This window comes from Kogia breviceps, chromosome 1 (genome assembly GCF_026419965.1).
Source record: "Kogia breviceps isolate mKogBre1 chromosome 1, mKogBre1 haplotype 1, whole genome shotgun sequence".
Taxonomy (NCBI): Eukaryota; Metazoa; Chordata; class Mammalia; order Artiodactyla; family Physeteridae; genus Kogia; species Kogia breviceps.
This window is the reverse complement of record NC_081310.1, coordinates 114,643,520-114,666,075: the sequence shown is the minus strand read 5'-3', so window position 1 is coordinate 114,666,075 and position 22,556 is coordinate 114,643,520. Positions and strand designations below refer to the sequence as shown.

The following is a 22,556-nucleotide window of genomic DNA, read 5'->3' as shown; positions in this document are numbered from 1 at the left end:
TCCCATTAGCCGTCCTTCCATCTTCCCCTCCTCCTCCACACCCTAGGCGTCTCACCCCTAAGACAGCCCCCAGGTTTCCAGACGCCCCTGCCCCCATGGCCTCACTCCAGAGGCAACCTCAGCCCTCAGCCTAGGCCCGATGTTTTCCCAAGGCCAGGCTGGGGCTCTGGTCGGCCCCTCTGAAAAAGAAAAGGGAAGTGGCCCCACTTGGAATCTCAACCTAAGAGAGGTGCTAGGCTCGGTCTCCCTTTGCTAAGGCTCCTCTCTGCTCCTGTGAGGCCCACCCAGAGAAGCCCTAAATCTTGGTCCTGGCAGAGGCCCGGACACCAGGCCCGGAAAGAAGGGCCCTAGCCAGATCGCCCTTCAGTCCCAGCTTCTAGCCTCAGTCCAGCATCAGGAAATGCTTCTCATTAGAGGCATTCAGTCTTCGTCCCCGGCCTCCCCCAATCCTTTACACATCAACCTGAATTAGAACCCCAAAGTGCAGCCCCTCTGCAGCTCCAGACGGGAACAGAGCCCACTATCCCCAGGAACTGGGCATTTCCTGTACCCGGCAGAGGGAAAACATACCTCACCCCTGCTCCAGCCTTGGCCACGGGCTCATCCCAGCCATGAGCACAAAGCGTCCGCTCTTGGAGCCCTCGTTCCTGATGCTGGAGCCCCCTTGCCTTCCCCTCAACAACTGCAGCCTCCCCTCGCCCTGTCGCTTCTCCAGTAGGTGGGCACCAGCTGGGAGCAATGGGTCCTGTGGAGCCCTGAAGATGTCTGTCTCAGTACCTAGCACATTACTGCTCTTACTTGCTTTTATGACCAGCTCTCCATCAACCCGTGAGCTTGTCAAGGAAAGTAAGAGTGTGGTGTCCTATTCACCTGGACACTCAGGGCACCCAGAACGGGGACCGCCAGAACAGGCCTCCAAGGTATGACGGCAGGGCTGATGCTCCAGAGATATTTCTGTACAAAGACCAGGCTTCAAACAGCCAATTTGCCCAGAGCACGCTCTGTGGCCATGGTAAGGCACTTCATCTCCTGGGCCAGCCCCTGGGCCCACAGCTGCAGGATCCACCTGCCCAAGCTTTACAGCCCTTGCAGCTTTGATATTCTGTGTTCTTTTTGCACAGATTTCTATAGAGATATTTACAGACATTTGCAAACCAAGAGAGAAAATGGCACCTCTAGTTAAGGTGAAGCTTCAGAGAAGCTTCAGAGGAGAGATTTGGGGAAATCAAAAAATGGGAAGGAGGTCAAAGCCTCAGCCAGACGGCTTCAGTAAGCCAGGCTGCGTGGTCAAACAAGAATGTGAAAATACAACTTACTCAAACTGCCACCTCAAGATGCGTACTTCCTATTGACCCTAGTAAGAAACAGCAGAGAATCCATTGTGCACACATAAATTGTGTCAAAGCCCCTTGTCCTGTGCAAGTTACTTTGTGGCAAAGGCCAATCACAGGGACTTCCCATCTCCTAGGCTGTGTGACTTACATATGGAACCCACCGCTGGCTCCTACCCGGCTGCTCATAATCACACTGGCGCATAAAGGCCTATCCTAGAAGCCCAGCTCAGGGCCTGAACTGAGGCTCAGTGGACACGTACTGAACGGAAGAGCCAACAAAGGGGAGATGTTCCCCAGAATACGTTTCTTTTATTAGTCAAGATCCCTTGGAGACTTAAAACCCCCTATGGGTGGCCTACAGGTAAAATAAGGGAACTTTCAGCAATTCCTAAAAGGAAACACTCCTTTTCTCAGCATCAGAATTGTAAGATCCTCAGAAGCAGAGCCTCAAGATGGAGCAAGGTGGAGGCAGATATGCCCAGGGATCTGAAAGCCAGGTGCAGGCTCCGGAAGCCTCAAACTGACACCGACCACAAAGGTGTTCTTTGCTTCTCCCTCAGCCACGTGGGCTCCTGGGCCTCCCAACACTCCCTTTCCCAGGACTGCTGATGGTCTGCTTCCCCAGGCTCTGAGCACTTAAGTTTCCTCTCAGTTCCCACCTGCCCCAGTGAGGGTCCAGCACAGTCGACCCCCCCCCTCTGACCTGGCCCCTCCCTCCCTAATACTGAAATTGGTTTGGCTGAGTCCAGCTCAGGGGTGTGATCCAGAGAAACCTGGGGCGCCTACTGTAATACCTCTAACCCAGGGGTGCAGACAAGCTACAGCTCCAGCAACCCAGAGCCCTGAGGCTGGGAGCCCTGGAGCAAAACCAGACTGATGTGCGGATAGAACACTTGGGATAAGTGCCAACTCCCCGTCCCCTTCCCCCTCAGATGAGAAAGGCGGGCAGCTTGGCAGGGACAAGAGGGTGACCTATCAATGCTGGCAAGAAAACTCTTTCTAGAGCTGGAGGAGATATTCAGGGGCCATATTTCCTGCAGACAAGGCAATGGGCATTGTTTTTGCTTCCTTTTAATGTAAACAGAATACACAAACACATTAAAAACCCCAACATGACACAAGAGAACACACACAGATTCATATATATTTACAGACCCTTGCACACCAAGAAAAAAAAAATGGCACCTCTGGTTCAGGGAAGCCTCTCTTCCTGTCCCAACCCCATCCAAAACCAAACTGCTGAGGCAGCTGCAGGAGCCTCTGCAATTGCTTCTGGATGAAACTTAGCAAGAGGCTGGAATGACATCAGAAACCCCCCAAAGCAAAAACCAAGATTCTGACTTTCTGGTCTGGCTCTAATCCTAAGCCCTCCTCTTTGGCAAGCTGACATGCCAAGGATTTGTGTGTCTCAGGAAGAGTCAGCATGACCCCTGAAATTCAGATGCAGCGGGTTCCCAGCCCATCCCAGGTTTTCCCAGCCTTGGGTGGAATGACAAATGAGCTGCAACCAACTATGTCCAAGAGAGGAGGGCGCGGAGGAGTGAAGGAAGAGAGGATCCCAAGCAGAGAGGCGACCACTCCCGAGCAGGACACTGGGAATCAATGAGAGGTCAGATGCAGACTCCCCAGCCAGCCCAGCGCTGGCTGGGAAGGGCACAGTGGGGCTGTGCTGCCACCTGGAGGGGGATGGGAGCACTGCAGCAAGGAAACAGGACAGCCCCTGGGGTACCTGGAGATCACCCCTTCTTTCATTTTCAGTCTCTTGCCCAGGAGCCTCACTGCAGCAGCTCTTCCCAGGATATGGGCTTGGAGAAGACCTCCCTTTCTAACCAGAGGTCGTAGTTCATCTGGAAGTCCTCAGGGAGGTCCACCCGCTGGCCCAGGACACTTTGCAGGCAGTTGTCCACAGGCAGGAAGTCGGGGTTGCTGTGGACCCGGTCGTACCGCCGGGCGTTGAAGCGCTCGATGTTGGCACGGAGGGCACATTCCTCTGCCTGGAAGTCCCAAGGCCGGGCATCAAGATCTAGGACAAAGCAGGAAGCCACGGTTAGGAGCCAAGCCCTTGTGGCAGCTCCCCTGGGGTTCACTGCAGCTTAGGGCCACACCGGCCTGGGCTTGGAATGTTGACTGTCAACCAGGAGCAGGAAACCTCCAAGCCCCACCCTTGGGAAAACTGACAGGACTTCTTTCCTAGACACACAGGTAAGTCAGGTCAAAGGCGAAAAGCCAGAGCTACAGAGAATGAGGCTATACTGCAGTTTATGTGGATCCAGTGAGGGAAAGCCAGGGGTACAACATGCTTCTCTCAAAGTCACGCTCTCCCTGGCTCTCTGGGATCAGAGGTAAGAACCTGCAGATCCCCTCATTTGCTTGTTCTCTCAATTCCCTGACCAGGTGCTGTGGGCCACCTTGGCTCTGCACAAATTCAGTGTGTTGGGAGTGCAGATGCAGCCATATGGTCCTGGTGCTGTGGCCAGGAATTGTAAGGGTGCGGTAGCATGCTCAGGGGACACCGGGAAGACCCACTCTGCCAGAGAGGCCAAGGTGGGGAGGGGAGGGATACATGCAGATACAGAACAATTAGGGGGTACGGGGAGGTACGCTGCCGGGAGAGAGTACAAAACTGGGGGAAAGCATGGCCAATGTGCACTGACTGTGCCCAGAGCCCTAGGTGTGATGGAAGCTGGGCTGAGGGGAAGCTGGAACAGATTAGATGAGGACAGGGAGGGACAAAGTGTGGGCCTTAAATATGTTAAGAGTTTGGCACTAATTCTTAGGGAAATCAGAAGCCAATGAAGGATTTTATTCAGGGAGGTACCACCACTGGATCTGTATTTTAAAAAGATCACTAGAGCAAAGTCTGAGGCACTGATGGAGATAAAGGAACTGGCAGGGAATCCATCAGGAGCTGTGAGAATTTCAGTGACCAGAACCACGGCAGCTGCAGGGGGGGAGAGAGAACGAGAGGACAGAGAAAGTCTTGTGACAATTTCTGGAAAAGGAAAGGGGAGGCACAGAGAGGAATGGGTATGATCACAGATGCCAAGCCTGGCAGCTTCTCCAAGTCCTTCCCAGGGCTCCCATCCTGATGCTACAGAAGCAGGAGCTGGGCTCTTCCAGGTTACTCAGAGGGAAGCTTAGAGGGAAAGCTGTCACCTCCCCGCGGCCCTCCACCCCCGCCCCACCTCGCCTTGTGGGGAGCCTCACCATTGCCATAAGCCCAGTCGTCGTTCAGCCGATGCCGCACCTTCTGGTAGATGGCAGACATCGTCTTCATGTTGCTCTTTCGCCACTGCCGCCCCAGATACTTGGTCTGCACCTTGAGCAGCTTCAGCACATAGAGCTGCATCATGGCCTGTTTCACCTTCAGGGCCCGCTTCAAAATGGGGGCTGACTTGAACACCACCAGCATCTGGGAAGGGTTACAAGGGAGGCCCACGTTGAGGGCAGAAATAAATGCCTGCACCACCACCATGCTGCTATCCATTCTGGGGTTAGGGGCAGGGTGACCAACTGTTGCAGTTTTCCCCAGACTGAAGGGTTCCCTGGGACTTGGGACACTTCCACTGCTAAAACCAGGCGAGTCCCAGGCAAAGATGGATGGTTGGTCGTCCTAATTATGGGTCATATTCTGGAATCTGAAGAAAGCTATGAATTCCTTCACCAGAAATAACCATACATGCACACATACACAATTTCAGAGGATTCATGGACCTCTCTACCCCAAAGGTATCCATAGACTCAGGGTTAAGGAGACTCTCAGAACCTTGGTGGAGAACCAGTGGAGAGTAAGAGGATACAGAAAATTCCTTCTATATATGTAGATTTGTTTCAGCACATGACTGAGCCTCTTCCAGCTTCCATTTCAACTCATCAAGGCACCAGAGATCAGCCCTTAAAATGCAAGGATGTGGCTATAGGAAAGTTAGGTGAGAAGGATGCGGCTGCAGCAGCAAGCCCACCCTGGGGACCCCTGCCCTCCAACGTGAAGGGGACCGGACAGCGGGTGGCACGCTGCTTTGAGCTCCAAGATTCATGCCTGCTGACTGCGCTGACTCACCATCGTCCTCGAATGCTTCCATTTTGTCAGCTTGTTCAAGATCCGAAGCAGATTAATACAAGAAAAGAGGTTCCTCCAGCAAAACTGGTTATTGTCACCTGCTTCCTACAGGGAAAACCCAGGAACAATCATCTCCTGCACAGCTGCAGGTGCTCCGCAGTTTCCAAGGCCCTCCCATCTGTGACGTCAGCACTGCTCAGTCTCTCCACGCGTGTACCAGGAACCCTCTCCTCCCCTCAGCACAGGGGGACCTCCATCCCAGAAGCTGGCAGAGGGTAAGGGGTGCTCCCTAGAATTTTCCTGCAGGAAACATGGAGCATGACATTGGGGGCTGTGGCCTCGGCCCCCACTACCTGGGGCACCCAGGCTCCCTCAGAGCTATGGCCCCAGAGAGTTCCAGTGTGGGGAGAGGGAAACAACTCGACCAGGTGAGCTCTGGGTCAGCAGCACCTGAAGACCACACTTCTGAAATAAGCCCTAAATCCAAATCTTCCCACTCTGCAAGGTCCGCCCCTCAGCCCTTCTATGCAATTACAGTGCTTCAAAAGCCAGGCACTCAACAGTGACCGCACCTGTGAAGAACCTCTACCCCTGTGAGGGGGAGGCAGGCTCTCCACCACAACCCTCACACCAAAGGGACCGCCGGGGAAGAGGCTAGCTACTCACCAGACTCTCGGCAGTCAGCTCCGGCAGCTCATGCACCACGCACTGAGGGTAGTCTAGGACAGAGATGCTGCACAGGGCGAGAGCACAGGCACCCACCCTGAGCAAGGGCTGCGGTCTGGAGGAGCAGCCGCTGGCTCCTGGCCTCCCTCCCTCTCTTGTGGGAGCAGAAGCAGTGATCGACCTTGTCCGCACCACCCCAGTTTCCCCAGCTCTAAGACGGGGAAATACCTGCCACAAGTGAACTTGTAAGATCCCTCTGCAGCCAGAGACAAGCTCGTAATCTTGTAAGGGGTGGAGAGAGCACAGTGTCCCTCACAGCAATAAATCTGGAGCAGGGGGCGGACTTCTCAAGGCAATTAATTTATGCCAAGCCCCCACTGGAGACTGTCTGGCTAACAGCTCAGCTTGTGTATCACACTGATGAGCCGTCAATGTCAAGTACAGCTGGTGCCAGGTGATGGGGTGGGGACAAGACATTACAGTGCACTAGGCCAAACTCCTTTGAGAGCAAGCGCCCAGCCAGTCTCCTCAAAAAAAAGGGCACAGAAGGGCAGTGAGGGCAGTATTGGAGCCCAGGATGAGAACCCTCGCATCCAGGCAGACAGACTGAGTCACCTGTCACTAGACTAGCTAGACTCAGGTTTGACAAACTGGCGTTCTCTATAGGCAGGGACCATGTCTCATTCATCTTTGGGTCCTGACGCCTGGCAGAGCACTGGCTTGTGGGTGCTGAACGGGCTCAGTGGGAGAGGCCAGCTGGGAGCCTTGCCATCTGGCCATACCCACCCCGTCCTGATCCCTGGTCCTTATCACCTGTTCTTGGCAGTGATGTAAGACATAATGTTTTGATTGAAGAATTTCAGGATCAAAGGGATGCAGTTGGCAAACACCAGGTGCTGTGCCATGTACTCAAACTGCAAGCAACAGGGAAAATTATAAGCATGCCCCATAGGACCTCACCCTCCTTCCTCCAGTGATAAAAGGCCTTGGTTGGAGGACTGTGTCTTAGAACATTCAAGGAAGTTTGAAGGCCAAGGCCTCTGTTCTTTGGGGCTAGAGGAGCAACACTCCCTGAGGCCCTGGCCCAGTGGACAGAAGGAAGGGGCTGCAGGTACCTGGTAGACGTGGTTCAACTTAAAGTGCTTGAGCAGCAGCAGCAGGACCGCGGAAATGGCCTTAACAATGACCTCTTTGTGGCGGTTCACATCCACTCCCAGCTTCATGCTCTGCAACACTGTGGTGCTAGAAGCACAATCACCCGGGTGGGCCCCAAGCAGGTGCAGCACCCTCCTCTCTGGTGGTCCCAGGAGAGATGGGATTCCTGAGCCTTCTCTGGGCAAAGCTCCCACCTCACCCCCACCCTACGGACATCTCAGAGGTTAGGCCCAGCTCCACCCACCCACCTTCCAAGCAATCTAGCTCAGCACAATTGATTTCTTCCTTGTGATGCCCCAAACACATTCTTAGCCTATTTCTTTGCTTTTCCTCCAAAAATGAACTTCTCATCTCAAGATCTCCCCTAAGCTTCTGCCACCATATGAACTTGTGTTCCTCAGAGTGTGTTCTGTGGAATACCAGTATATTGAGATGTTTCATATTATGGGGAAAAGGGGTTTTGGAGTCAGATAAATTTAGGAAGCATTTACGTAAATCAGTTTCTCGCAAATTTAGGAGCTCTCACTATAAATCTTTATAAGAGGAAAACAATATTTGACTGTGGAGTCCTTTTCCCAAGGACCATCACGATGGCCTCCTGGTGCTCCATGACATTCCCTTTGGTGTTAGCCAACCCTGCCTCCTCCCTCACTTGGCTGTCACCACACCAGACGCAAGGGGCCCACCCACCAGGGAACTGGCCTCAGAGCTGGGTGGTACTGGTAGGCAGGCAGGAGATCAAGTGCCCAGGTCCTTCTCAAGGCACAAAGTGATCTTGGTTTGTACTCTCACATCAAAAAGATGAGGTCAGTGCCCCAGGGAGGAAGAACCCCTAAGGATTTTACTATCACCCTGAGACATTCAAAAATATTCTGCATGCCAGTTCACTGGCAAATAGGAAAGAATCTACACCCAGCTCAGGTCCAGCTGTTGGCTGATTTTTGTCCAGAAGCTAAAACTGTACGTCCTGGATGTCCCAATCACATAGCTTTCAAGGGAGCCTTTGGGGAAATGTCAAACACAGTCTGATTCATTTTACAGAGGAGGATGTGACTTTCACCAATTCACTCAGATATTCACTCAGTGGCAGAGTCTACACTAGAATCCAGGCCAACCAGATTAAGCCACCTCCCCAAGCAGTAAAACTAAATATTTCACCCAGTACGTTTTCTTTCTTCTGAGCCAGGAGTACCCTAAACTTAATCTGCAGAGAAGTTGAGCCAAAACAACAATAGCAGCAGCAACAACAACAAAAACAAAGAATGACAACAGCAAACAACCGAGCAAACAGTGGGACCAAAAGGCAAACACTTCCCTGTTCCCCTCTACCCTTCTGCCCCTGACCTGCTCCATTCATAGGAACCATACACACTCAATACTCAAGACTTGATACTCACGGCATCTCCTCAGGCAGGACATCTGCTAGGATGTTGATTGAGTCCGTTTTGGCCTTTGAGGTGGGAGCTGCGGCCAGCAGGATCTTCAGCAGCGCAATCTGGGGAGGAGCAGACTGTTCAGAAGGCATGGATGAGAGGGGCCAGGGGCAGCACTAGGCCCTGAGAGGTGGTCCTTCTGGAGGTGCCCAGGCAGCAGAAGGAGGGGTTAAAGGACACTGGCGGGCATGCTCTCAAGGCCAGTGTTGTCGGGAGGGGACCCCATGGCAGGTAGAGCACTCAGGGGAAGTGTACTCACCATGTACTGCGGCAGGCTGGGGAGCAAGCCTTGGTAGAGGGTTTCTGCAGGGACTTGCTCGACTTCCTCTTCTCCCTTTCAACAAAATGGGTACAATGGGTACAAATACAAAGCCCGGTCCTGAGGATGCTCTCCAGAGCCAGCCTCCTGGCTGGCTGGAGGAGAATCTGTAAGTATGGATGTAAATGATGATAATGACAGCAAACCTTGAATAATACAACATGCCAGACACTTTACTTGTAAACACACATTTAATCCTTACTACAACTCTATGGAGAAGGTACTATTGTCATTCCCATTTAACAGGCTAGGAAACAAAGCAGGAGAGCCAGTACCTTGCCTAGGTCGCCACCCACTAAATGGTGGACCAGGATTCAGAGGAAGGTGGCTGGCCCAGAGTCTGCGCTCTTAAGCCCTGTACCTGACACTCGCCAGCCCTACAGTGGGAGCCAGACTGGGAGCTTTTTGAGGGCAGGCCTGGGGCATTTTGCGGTCTAGGCCCAGCACAGTGCTGGGAACAGCTGGGATCCTACGGACAGAGGAAGGCCTCCAACTCACCCCTGAGAGAGGAGAGCGAAGGTACTCCTCCTCCATCTGCGCCTGGACCTCTGCAATCGACGTGTACTTGTGCTGGAGAGAGAGGGAAAGAGGCGCTGGGGAAAACACCCCTCATTCTCTAGCCAAATGCCCAACCTGGCAAAGACCCCACACAATTTTCTTCAAACACCATCTTCTCAAAGAGCGCTAAGTCACCATACAGATCCCAAACTAAAATCCCAAACCTGAAATATTTTTCTAAGTGGGCACCTACCTCTTAAAACCAGTGTAAAAAAGCACACTATAGATCAGAAAAAAAGCAAATTAAAGGAGAAAAGGGGGTTTTCAGGTAGTGACAATGACAGGAGGAAAACAAAAAGCAGAATCAAGCACCCAAGTACTCAGAATCAAGTACTCAAATGCTCAAAAAGCCCCTGCATGAAGCCCACTTGGTACTACGAATTTCAAAAATATATTTCAAAAACATATAAACATTTACATTCCAGACATGCTATTAGGGGCCACACCTCTTCCCCACTCGTGCTGCTTCCTCCCAGGTGGAGGGACACGAGTGCACAGAGCACTCCTGGTCCCTCCCTGCCCCTCCCCCCACACTCACTCCTCCCCTCCCGGACTGGCGAGTACTCGAGGAGGAACAGGACAGTCTCAGCCCCTCCTTCTCTTCTCTCTTCAGAAAAAAAGAAAAGCCTGTAAACTCTTCTGCTCCTTGACCAGGCTCAGCAGGGTTCTAGCACTGCCTGGTCTGGGTAGGCAGAGTCTGCCTAACTATGGAAGTGAGGTATCCGGACACCTATTGTTGTTGTGTTCTCATGCCTCATTCTCCAATCACTCCATGGGCGATAAAGCTGGAATGTCAATCTCCCTCTGCCTACTCCCCTAACTCAACTGCCTTAGAACTTGGGCAAGGAAAAGGCAGGCTATTTACTAAGCCCCTTAAAACCCCAACTGTCAGATAATATAATCTTTCACGAACCCCCAGTGAGTGCTCAACAAAAGTAAAACGCATGAAAAACTGTTTTAAAGGATGCTGTCACTGTCCACCTATTCCTCCACCCCCAGTTCCTTCAGGCAGACAGAAGTCTAAAAAGGATTCTCCCAAAGGGCTGGTCTCACTTTACTCACTTGGGACCAACCTAGGCCAAAAGCTCACCCAAAGCCACCTACCTGCTTCAGAGTCTTGATGCTTTCGTGGATTGGCCTGGGCAGCCCCACCACTGTGTTCGTGTCACTGGAGAATAACAAAGGCCCTGTGTTAGGCCTGGGTCCCCAAACACCAAAGGCTGGGAGGGTGACCCCACTACCTTTCTTCAAAAGGAACTCGGATCACACTCACCTGCCCAGAGTGTAACCTATGAACTTGCTGCGGCTGGACTCGAGGAACACCTCGATGTCTTTCTCTCTGCCAAAGGAAAAGACTGCAGCTTTCTTAAATGTTATCTCAAGGCATCATTGTTAAGAAAACACAGAATGTCCAGAAACTGTGAAGCCAAAAGAAAAAGTCTCCCACAATTGTTTTTCTTTTTGGAAAAAAGAAAATAAAAAAACAAAGAACTGAAATCTTCAGACTATTTTAAGGTCCTCATAATGCTGTTGGATCATGTGTAACTAGTTTATTCATAAAATTAAGGTGATATATCAAACCTAAAAGCATACTTTATTCAGATATTAATAACAAGTTTGTCACAACAGAATTTCTCAAATATTCACAATTTTTACAATTAGAGCTGTAAGCTACTGATTTTTTCATATGAGTCATATTGTCCTGTCTCAGACAATCAGGCTAGCTTGCATTTTCTGATGACTTATTTTGTATTCCCATCACAGATCACTGAAAACTGGGGCTTTAACCTGGACCAAGGAAATGACCCCTATATCTTTTCACATGTTCATCTATTTCTTAAGTTGGTGCCCTTTCAAACAGATACCATTTATATACATCCAGGAACCTTGACATCCACTGATTCATGCACATATATCTCAAACATCTTAATTATGGTTCTAAAGAAATTCTTCCTTAATCTATAATTTTCTGTCAAAAATCATATACAACCCCAGGGTAGGTGGAGATGGGTTCACTTAAATGTCCTTGTTTTAATTTCTTCCCATTCCCTTTCACTAGTATCATGTCCAACCAAGAGCTAAGCCACGTTACTGACTCAAGAGCCATATAAGGGCCTCTCTGTGCAAGGCCAGCACCCTGACACCCCCAGGGCCAGCACTGGGCACTTTAAGAGAGGCTCATCGCAGAGCCAAGGCCAGCATGGCCCTGCACAGGACCTCATGTGACAACTCAGGCCTGGTGCCAGGCGTGGGGATGTGACAGCACTGGTTTCAGGAGCAAAGAGTGTTGCAAAGGTCTGAGACTCACCTGACCTTGGGAGCCCAGGGCAGCCCCTTTGGGCAGGTAAGCCTGTCAGTCTGGGGGTGCTGCAGTGGGGGAGGCATCACCTCGTCCCTCTCAAGGGGGAACGTCTCCCCCTCCAGACTGTTGTCGTCATCATTCTCCTCTTCCTCCTCTCGAGAGTCATCAGCCTTGTAGGGATCCCGCTCGTTGAAGGCATCCAAGTTGTCCTGCTTTATCAGAGCCTGAGAGCAGAGGGACGGGAGAGCAGACAAGAGCCAACTGACGAACTAGATAAAAAGGGGCAGGGAGGCTAATGAAGTGATCACACAGAAAGGTGGTAGGAAGAGAGCCAGGAGCAGTAGAAAAACCTGAGAGGAAGTCAAGGTTGGGCCCAAGTGACAAATCAGTCCTTGCCCCAGTCCCTCAAAAGTGCCACATTCTGAGAGCCCACTATAAACTGGACCCTGGCCTGGGGACACAGTGTCTCTGCCGTAAAGGCATTCATTCTGACTTTCTGATCAGAGGGGCTTCAACAACCTTCCAACAACCTGGGGCTCATCCAGTGACTATGCCACTGCACCTGTGCACCTTGAGAACTCTCAGGAGTCGTAGGGACCTTGTCGCCCTCACCTTGTGCTCCCGACGGCCCCGTTTCTGCTGCTGCTCGATCAGGTCAGAGGCAGAGGCTGGGGGAGAGGCGGCCCTCATGTTGCGGATGACTTTGATGCTGTCCTCAGGCAGCGGGGGGAGGCCCAGGATGGCACGCTTCTCGGCCTTCATGCTCTGCAGCTCCTCAAAGCCGCCCAGTGTGCACTGTGTCACAGACAGGCGCAGAGCCGGGACAACATGTCCGTAAGCGGGTGCCTGTCTGTGTCAAGCTCAAAAGCATCTGTGACACCATGACCCATATCTTTACAGAGACCCACACAACCTCTGAACAAGGGACTGAATGCACCCCCAGGAGAAACGAGCAACATTGGCCTGGGAGAGGAGCAAAGGGGGCAAGGAGTGGAGATGCGCAGGCTGACTGAGCCTAGTGCAGAGGCACACCTAGCTCTGTGTGTACGACAGGCTCCTCAAGTGAGACAAAGGCCATCTGAAGAGCTTAACCCTTCAAGTTCCTAGAAAAGTAGGTGAGACTCAAATGCTTCAAAAGCTGTACATGCCAGTCTTTCAAAGTCAAATTGGAAATACAGTGTTGGATGTTCAAATTAAAAAACAAACAAAAAAACCCCACCTTCATCTAAACATCCCCCTAGAAGCAAAACCTCAGCAGTGTTCAGCAGTTTTAGGCTGCTTAGTTTCACTGTTTCTGAGCAATTCAGCTTTCCTCTCTGGCTTCAGTGAGGCTTAGTGGGGAATCAACAGGCTTATGTGGCCAAGATCAAACGTGTAGAGCACTCTAAAGAGGCCTAACCTCACTGAGCCCTGGCTCCACAGAGCTGGCCCATCCTGAAAGAGGGGAAGGTGAATCCCAGGAAGAGCAGGAGTCCAGATTCCAGCTCCGCTGTCTTCCCAGGTCGTTCCTCCTGGCGGGAAGGGCTCCTGGTTTGGCCTGAGCCTGGCTGCTGACAATGGCTCCCAAGCCAAGGGTGCTAGCCAGCCCACTCTCCTGGACCCACCCCTTCACTAGCTAGAAGAAGAGCCAGCTTTCACACCATACCCTGAGGAAAATGTAGGCACAGGACTCACTCTTTCTTCTTTCAAGTGACGTCTGACTGAGGGGGCCCCAAATTATACCAGCTCTAATTTTGCCTCAAATCACTCTGCAAACTCCAGGTTCAAGAGCAGCTTGTCTGGAGAGACGTGTCCTATGACTGCAGAAAACAGCTTCCAAGAACCAGGGAGCCAACAATCTACTCTGATTCAAAGGCCAAGTCCTCTTTGGCTGCAGTGAGGCCAAAGTGACACTTTTTTTGTCAATTCATATAATATTGAAAAGGATATACAGTGAAAACTCTCCCTCCTGCCCTGTCCCCTAGCATGGGAATTCCCCTTCAAGGACGCACTCACCAATACTGTCTTCCAGAGCAGCAAGAGAACCTTCTTCATGGGGAAGTGAGGGGCATGGCCGCTGCAAAATTTGGTCACCATCCCAAACAGCATGATGGCAAATGGCTCGCTGTTGTACAGAGGGGAACCTGGGGTACACAAAGGTATCAGGACCACAGGCAGGAACAGGACCCTCCCAAAGCCCTCCAGCCTCAATTCCCAGGCAGGGCCTTGAGCCAGGATCCCCAGAGTCCTACCCAGCTCAGCCCTGAAGGTCTGTCGCATTGTCCTCCATTCGGCCTTATCACCCTCACATTCCTGGTGAACGGTCTCCACAATCAGGTACATGATGTTTAGCAAGACCCTGGCGACAAGAGCCAGCTATAATGAAGCAGGATGGGGGGGTCAAGGGAGCACCCCTGGCTTCCTCACATCCCACATGACACGAGAAAGGCCTGCGTACCAAGGCTGGCTAGCGGGGAGGGCTGTAATGTAGAAAAAACTAAAACTTCAAGAGTCCCACAGAGCACCTTGCGGTGCTTCCTTCTCTGTCTCTGGTGCTAAGGTTGGGACCAGATCGTCTTCCGTTTCTAGCAAAGTGCTTGCTCAAAGCAGGTGCTTAATAAGTGGCTGCTGAATGGATGGATATGAACACGAACGGCCAAAAGCATTTACTACCCTGAGCTTCCCGGAATGAGAAAAACACAGAGGCAGGCGTGAGCTATGGAAGCCCGTGTTGGATCAGACAAAGCAGTGGATGATCAAGGCGAGAGCAAGGAAGTGTTTACCATGATGGAGGGGAAATCAGGAGCAAGCAGGGCGATGGCCAGGGACCGTAACTACAGTGAGGAACACCACCAATATCTAATCTGAAAACTTCCAAACTCACAAAAAGAGTCAGACTCTAATCCTTATAAAAATGGGAAGGTGATCTTGTTGTTTAGCAGTTGCTATTACTTCCGGCACAGCCAGGAAAAGTCATGAAGTTGTCAGGACTAACCCCACACAAACAGGCACCAAGCTGTGCACGGAAAGGTAAAAGCAGGAGGAGCCACCTCATGTGCTTTGTCCAAATACAAAATGCCACTCCACCGAGCTTCCCAGCAGTAGTGTGGGCAGGAGGCCACATTTCACTGTGGCTCTGTTAAGCATCTTCACCCCGGATTTCCATTGGGAGTCTCAACCCAGGGCCCCACCTAGGGAGGGAGAGCCCTCAGCAGGGCCTAGTGATCACACTGAGTCCATCACGCCTGCAAATTAGAGGGTAAGCACACACAGCAAGGAAACCCAAAGGTGCCCGCCCATGCCCTGCCCTGCCCTGGCTCTCCAGCTAGAGCTCAAGGAGTCCGGGCTTGCTGCTCGCCTCACCTCAGGTCCGTGCTATCAGCCAGGGAGATGGCCGGCTTCCTCACCGCACTGCTGCAAGCGGCACTGTTGCTGCAGGAGAGATGTGAGAGTCAGTGCCTTCCCCCAGGAAGGAAGAGAAGTGGCTCCCCCGACAAGTGCCGCCCAACAGGGGGATAAAACCCTACGCTATGCGCTTAGATTGCAGAAGAACCCACAGGACCCGGTGGCTAAGGACTCAAGCCCAAGACCAGACTGCCAAGGTTTGAATCTCGGCTCTAACACTTACTAGTTATGTGCCCTTGGGAACTCAACTTCTCAGTGCCATAGTTTCCTCATCTGCAAAATGGGGATGGTAATAGCAGCTAATTCATTAACATGAATTAGTACATGTAGTGTCCTTAGAACAATGCCTGGGACATATAAGCATGCAATGAGTGCTTTCATTATTGAGGTGTTTTCCTCAGATGAGAAGCAGCTGACCTGTCCACCAAACAAAGGACTAGTGGAGACACAGGCTAGAGCAGGCTTTGTTTGAGCCCATGTGTCAGACTTGTGCCTGGCCTCCTGCTGAGGGGAAATTTCCGGTGCAAACACAATGGAGTCTGAAGGTTCAAAATGAGAAGGCTTTTTATTTTTCTGAGGGGCACTGTGGGCCTGGGCAGGAGCTGCAGTGTCTGGTGAGCTCTCTGGCATTAGCGGGCTGCGAGGCCCCTCACTGGTCTTCAACGTCTGGGTGAGCATCTCCCGTTATTCAATCTGGCTGGTTAGAACAGAACCCCATGTGGCGCATATAACCCTGTCAAAACCAGTTCTGAAAGCTCTGTCCCTCCACTGCCCTTTCCCTACTTAAGCCCCTCAGAAGAACTCACTCTATTTCCATGTTCAGAAGCTCCACCAAAGCATTGAACGTGCCCACCTCCAGGAGCATAAAGATGTTGTAGCGCATCCAGGACTGCACCTCTGCCTCCGAGCTACACTCCCCGAAGGTGCCTGCAAACACAGGGCACAGCTCACTGAGCCCCTGTCCATATCTGACTGGGCAGCATCACTGAAGTGGGTGCCAGGGGTCCCTGGGTGTCCACTCAGACCTTGGGCAACGTAGAGAATCGCTCGAGCCACCTTCAGCCTCTTCTCCCTGGCAGTGACCTCCAAGCCGTCCAGGAGCCTCATAGCGTGGGTGCGGTGCTGGTTGGTGTCCAGCTCAGTCCACTTCTTATCTGTCACTGCCGGGCAAGAGACCACTTACACTGGAGCCCAGAAAAATCCTCACAGTGGGACAGACACCATGTTAACCCATCAAATTCAGGACTGCCACAGAACCAGAACACTCAGAAAGATAATTTACTCTCTATATAAGGGATGAGGTCACACTGCTGCCCTATGAATTTGAATTTCCAGACGGAAACACTGCTATTTTGGGTGCAATTTTAATCACATAAAGTTTTTTCCCCCCAATACTCACATTCTGAAAAGGCCCCACCAGAGTTACCTGCAAGCCCACCCTAAATGTCACATCTGGCCTTGAATAGTCAAGGTTCAGCAGATTTCTTAGGCCACTCCAGGATGACTTAAGTCATTCAGATGACTAAGAGAAGCCCTGCAGAGCTCTCATAATGCAAGCTGAAAGAGCCAAGAAGTGGGGGAAATCATCTCACCGTGCATCCGGAAGTCTTCCTCAAAGCATTTTCGATTCATCAGGAATTCTGGCCCTTCTGTATAGCTGTAAAGCTCTGTCAAGAACAAAGTGTCATCATCTCCATGTCCACGTCCTACAGCAGGTGTCACATGTAGCAGAGAAGGTATGCTTCTAGGCCCAGCTCTATCCCTGAGTCACAGTGACTCCTGGACTATGCTAATTACTAATGGGGTCTTAGTGCTCTGATGTGCACAAAGGAGAAAATGCTGACTTCCCTTGCAGCCGATAACCAGAGGCCAGTTAGGCATAAAGCCAGGCATTTCCAGCTCAACATGCGTCAACCCCACCATGCCATGCCAGAGGCTGACCGCCACCGTGAAAGTGTGTCTCTCAAGTGGCTTGAGAATAGGGCCTGTGCTATGAAGTCATGAGAATCAGCTCAGGCTGACTTCATATTACACGTGAGCAGCAGTGGCAGCGACAGATGGGCACAGATGCAGGCACACTTGCTGGCACTCCTCAGGACCCCTGTTCTAGGAGAGACCACTGTCAGGGGGATTGCATATGGCCAAGGAACATCAATGTCCACACTGGGATTGGGCCACAGCCAAGTAAGCTGATCATGCAGAGACGCTTCATAAAAGTAAAGGACAAGCTCAAGTTATGAGATACAACGGGCTTGAATCCAGTAATTAACATGTTTTACATATACACATCACTTCTAGGACTATCTAGGGGGAAAAAATGATCTCCAAAATGACACTCACTCCTAATTTTATTAAAGGCCAATAAGGAAAAAAAGCATCCCCAAATAATAGGAAGGCCTGTGCTTTACCTGAGAGCTCTGCAGCCCACTTGTCTGTGTCAGCATACTCAAACTCCAGGTCTGGAGACTCGGAATAGCCCTGTTGAGAAAAGGAGAGTTATGCAAAAATCACTGTGTTTTCCAAAGGAACAAACACATACGCTTCCAGAGACACTGATGTGTTACAGGATGTCTTTGCCTCCACTTTTCTGATGTTGTATCACAGTATTTTGTCTCCTGGGAAGTTCAGGTCTCCTTAATAAGCCCTCTCAGAGCACCTTGCACTGCTCCTTCACAGCACTTATCATAATTCATAATCATATATGCGCATGTGTATTTGTTTAGTGTCTGCCTCTCCATGAGACTGCCAAGTTTCCCGAGAGTGGAAATTTTGTCCATCTTGCTCACCAATTATTCCACAATGCCAAGCACACTACTTGGCATGACTGACTGACTGACTGAATGAATGAATAGCTTATATTCAAATAAATACTGGTTGGATGAATGAACACTAAAGCTTCCATGTTTTCTGTGCAGTGAAATGACCATTCCACATGGTGCTAAGATTTTGGAAGCCTCATTTCTTTCTGGCTAGCGGGCTATCAGTAGCTCAGAACAAAATGAGTGTTGAACCCTCAGCCTTCCTGCCATTCTCTCAAATTTCAGTGAGAACTGACAGAGAAGGCAGCGGCTGAACAGAAATGGGTTCCCTCCCACACAGAGGAGAGACTATGACAAACAGAATCATTTTACTGCTGGGGATAGGTGAGTACTGAGAACACACCATCTTGGAAGCCTTGTTCTGGGAAAAAAGAAGAGGTGAAGAGAAAGGTAGTCCTCGAACTTAATTACAATCTACTTGGGAAGACAAAGACCACCCACAAAATGATATACCCACAAACAGTGAATAACACGAAAAACACTCTACTCCTTATTCGACGCAACAGTGTGCACACTTTCATACGTTCCTGAGCTTCAGTTTCTTCATTTATGGAATGAGGATGACAAAAATCTATCTTGAAGGTTTTTAAGGACTAATCAAAACTGTGTAGCACACAGTGGACTCTCATCAAATATCTGCCTCCCTGTCCTGCAGGCATTCCTCATGCTCCCAGCCTACTGATTTCAGCCATGACTCAAAAAAGAGCCACATCAGTATCTGTAAGAAAACAGATTTAGGCAGGGCTCTCAGCTTAAATGTGTTCTCTGATTGACCTTCCACGTGTTGGGTCTATATAGAAATTAAAGGGCAGAAAGAGCAAGTGCATTTAATGGCCACTTAGGAAACTTTTTAACTATTTTAAAAATTAGGACTCCTCTCATGATGAAGTTGGATTCACCCCTACCACTTTCATAATCCGCCATACTTGAAAAATTATTAAGAATTCATCACTGATGTGCAATAAGCCACCATGCAAGGGCTACTAAAAAGTCAGTTTCATTGCTTTTTCAAATAATTCACTTCAAGCTCAAAATGTATCTGATTGGAACGTGCCAAATTTTGATGTTTTATCAGAGGTTTGCTCTTGCCAACAAAAACCAAAAGCTTGACAGGAATGGATTTCACATGTCTAAAGATAGCATCATCACTCTTTGGTATGACCTGGTACATTATGTCTGGACAATGAGGAATTCCCTCTCATTAATGAGCACCTGACTGCTAATCAGCTTCGGCGTCCTCTCAGGTGAAGAAAACCTCACAGTTAGTGCTCTGGGAACATGGTGATTAGATTAAGAAGCCCTAAAGCGCTGCAACGTGCGTGTCTTCTTCATTCATGAATTCTACGACGGAGGCAGTGGGAGTAATCCTTTAACTCGGGGTGAGGTGACTAGTCAGCTCCAGACTACGGTGTCTCCGGAATGGGAGGAACAGCCCACTAGCAAGAGAAGAGGGATGCTGAGCCCTAACGCATGTTTAAATATATATTTCTAATTTTTAACAGTTCAGCATCGGGCGCACTGGGCACACCAACCACCGGGCACTGTCAAACCGTGGCCTGAACCTGCAGTGGCTAAAGTCAGAGTGAACAGGACTGCTCCCCCTCCTACTCTCGCAACCTCGAGGCGCACAGTGTACACTATTAGTGCTAGTTAGCTCCGTCCGTCTTCCAGGTGCCTTCCCAACCCTCGCCAGTCCTTTCCCTACCCACAGGCACCGTCCGCCGCGGAACCCACGCGACCAGAAGCCGGGGGTGCAGCCGCCCCGCCCTCTGGAGCGCACGCAGACCACTGACTCTTCACCCCTGAACTGAGGCAGGGGGCGGATTCCCCAGGGGCTGGGACCCGGAGGTCGCGCTCACAGCCCCGGCCGCAGAGGAGCGAACGAGCTGACACCGGCTCGTGGAGGTTCTCCCGGTCTGCGAAGCTCCGGGCGGGGACCCCGCCTTCACGCCTCCGGCCTCGGGGAATGCCACCCTTAGCTTCCTGCTCCTTTCGCTGTAAATGACAACTCCCCTGCCGAATCTCTGGGAAACCCAGCCTGGACCCGAAAGTGGCCCCGGGCCCGGACCCCCCGCCGCTGCCTGCCTGGTGTTAGCCTCGCCCCCCGAAGCTCCTGACCTCCGAGTCTTTGCGCTGGTTGCGGTTGAACTCTCGGGCTTTGCCCCCGGGAAGGAGGCTCCCGGCGGTCCGCGGTGCCCCAGTTGGAGGCTGCGCCGTTGCGGGCGGCGGAGGTGGCGGCGGCTGGGGCTGCTTGTTGTTCATGATCAGCAGGCCGGGACTGCCGACCGCCGGCTCCATCTTGGCTGCTCCACACCTCCGGCTCAATTCACAGACTGTAGCGGTGATGCAACTCTCGCGTGATTTCCTCCTGGAACGCTCCCTGGTCGCCATGTTAAGTGTGGCGGCAAGTGGCAGAGCCATCTTGGCTGCCCAACACCTCGCGAGATTTCCTCTGTTTGAAATCTAGTCCTCCTACGTCTTTTTAGTTTCTACAGTTTCTTTTCCAGTTTAAAGGTCGTTTTATCTGTGAAGGTTCCCTTAGCCCCTTCAGTCAGTTTAGTGCCCCTCCCCTTCCTTTAACATCGCTTTGCATTTGTCACTTTTACAGCCCTGTCCAAAGGTTGGGGATATTGTAGTGAACAAAATGGACACGATCCCAGTCTTCACGAAGATTACATTCACGTGGGGGCGATGTGGGAAACAAATGAGTAAATCAATGAAACAATTACAGTTTTAACATTAATTAATCATTCATTCAACAAACATTTAATGAATGCCTCCTAGGCTCCAGGCAGTGCGATAGAATGGGGGACAAAATCAAGTTCCTGCACTAATGGTACATAACATAGAGCCTAGTGGGAGAGACAGACAATGCAGTCACAATTAGACAAAGAAGTGCTGAGAAGAAATGAAAAGAAGTGTAAGGGATTGGAAGGTGACAGTGATGGGGGTGGGGGAGGTGCGGCAGGGCTATATTAGATAGGCTGCTCAGGGAAGGCAGGCCTGAGAGTGCGATTTTGAATGAGTTCTCAAAGAAGTGAGGGAGGGCCACACCAAGATCCACAGAAGTAACACAGGCAGAAGGACCAACTAACTGCAGAAGCTCCGAGGTGCCATGGCAGGAACTGAGTGAGCCAGGGGAAAAATAGTAGGAGATGAGGGCCATTGTAAATGCAGGGGCCAGATAAATATAGAGGCTTGAAAGTCATGGATAAGAGTTTGGATTTTATTCTAAGTGAAATGGAAAACCAGCAAAAGGTGTTAACCAGGCAGGTGTAATGGTCTGGTGTTTAAAAGACCAATCTGGCTGCTTTTGGAGAAGGGATTGGGAGTGTAGGTACAAGAATAGGTGAGGGTAGACAGGTTAAGAGACTGTATAGGTGGAAATGATGGTGGTTTACACCAGGGCAGATTGGTTGATACGGTATTTCCATATTGTGTAGGTAGATTCAACAGGATTTGCTGAAAGACTGGAATCCTATCAGCAGGATAGAAGGGAATAAAGGATGATGAGTCCTAGATTTTTGGCTTGAGCACTGGGTGGGTGGTTGTATTGCTTATTAAAACAGAGGAGTCTGGGAGAAAGAAAAATGGATTTAGGGGGAAGATCAAGATGTCTGTTTTGGACATGTCATGTTTGAGGTGCCCATTTGACATCTTAGAGGTGACGCGTAATAATTACCTGTCACTATGTTCTGAAATCTTTAAAGGCATTTTATTCCTCTTTGTCTCTCCAGAACTACATTTTGGCTGCTCCACACCCCCATCTCAATTCTTGTAAAATCATTGTGATGCAACTCTTGCATGATTTCTGCCAAGGTTCCACCTAGTAGGTGCTTTAAAAGTCTTTGTTGCAAAATAATGAATAAGCCCAAAGCTGCTGTGCTGGCACTTCCTCCTACCTATCTTCCTATATTTTGCCCCTGTTCCTTCTCAAATCCAATAATACACTTTATAAATTAGCATTTCATCCAAGCTGGGCTGGGTCAAGCTGATAGGAAAAACTAAGTAATTTGCAAGAAAAGGACCGATGTTGAGAGGCTTCTTAGATAATACCAGCAAATCTCACGCAGCCCAACACCTGACATCTAGTTTAAGTGACCACAGTTTGGTCAAGTTCTAAAGTTTACCAAAAGCTTAGAAGCTTTGGTCACGTTCTAAGACTGACTGCCACCAGTTCTATCACCCAACACAGCCAAAAATAAAATAAATAAAATAAATAAATTTATTTTAAAAATAGTACAGAAATAGTATTCCATTGTTTATCCAGTCACCTGTTGATAGACATGTGGGTTGTTTCCAGTTTTTCTCATTTGTTCAAACTTAATATAAAGAAGTAACATGAAAAAAAAAATTTTTTTAAAAAGGAGTAACGTGCCGGACTTCCCTGGTGGCGCAGTGGTTGAGAATCCGCCTGCTGATGCAGGGGACATGGGTTCATGCCCTGGTCTGGGAAGATCCCACATGCCGTGGAGCGGCTGGGCCCGTGAGCCATGGCCGCTTAGCCTGTGCGTCCAGAGCCTGTG

General features: G+C 50.5%; 1 protein-coding gene across 3 annotated transcripts; it reads right to left on the bottom strand.

The window, feature by feature from the left end:
- Positions 1-2,389: 2,389 nt before the first annotated feature.
- STRIP1 (striatin interacting protein 1) lies at positions 2,390-20,464 on the bottom strand. 3 transcript variants are annotated; one of them, XM_067041627.1, is made up of 22 exons: positions 20,149-20,363; positions 17,620-17,689; positions 16,804-16,878; positions 16,237-16,371; positions 16,018-16,138; positions 15,170-15,238; positions 14,059-14,165; positions 13,823-13,950; positions 12,440-12,622; positions 11,834-12,051; positions 10,799-10,864; positions 10,630-10,693; positions 9,466-9,537; positions 8,908-8,982; positions 8,613-8,710; positions 7,176-7,302; positions 6,874-6,974; positions 6,061-6,127; positions 5,395-5,499; positions 4,542-4,746; positions 4,159-4,275; positions 2,390-3,410 (listed from the first exon to the last, which is right to left on the bottom strand). In XM_067041627.1, the coding sequence occupies exons 1-22, from the start codon at positions 20,326-20,328 to the stop codon at positions 3,382-3,384; spliced, it is 2,412 nt and encodes an 803-aa protein (XP_066897728.1). In that variant the 5' UTR covers positions 20,329-20,363; the 3' UTR covers positions 2,390-3,381. The 3 variants fall into 3 exon arrangements, with proteins under 3 accessions (XP_066897728.1, XP_058922278.2, XP_066897727.1); XM_059066295.2 differs by lacking the exon at positions 4,159-4,275 and having other exon boundaries at positions 2,390-3,357; positions 20,149-20,464; XM_067041626.1 differs by lacking the exon at positions 2,390-3,410 and having other exon boundaries at positions 3,654-4,275.
- Positions 20,465-22,556: the final 2,092 nt, after the last annotated feature.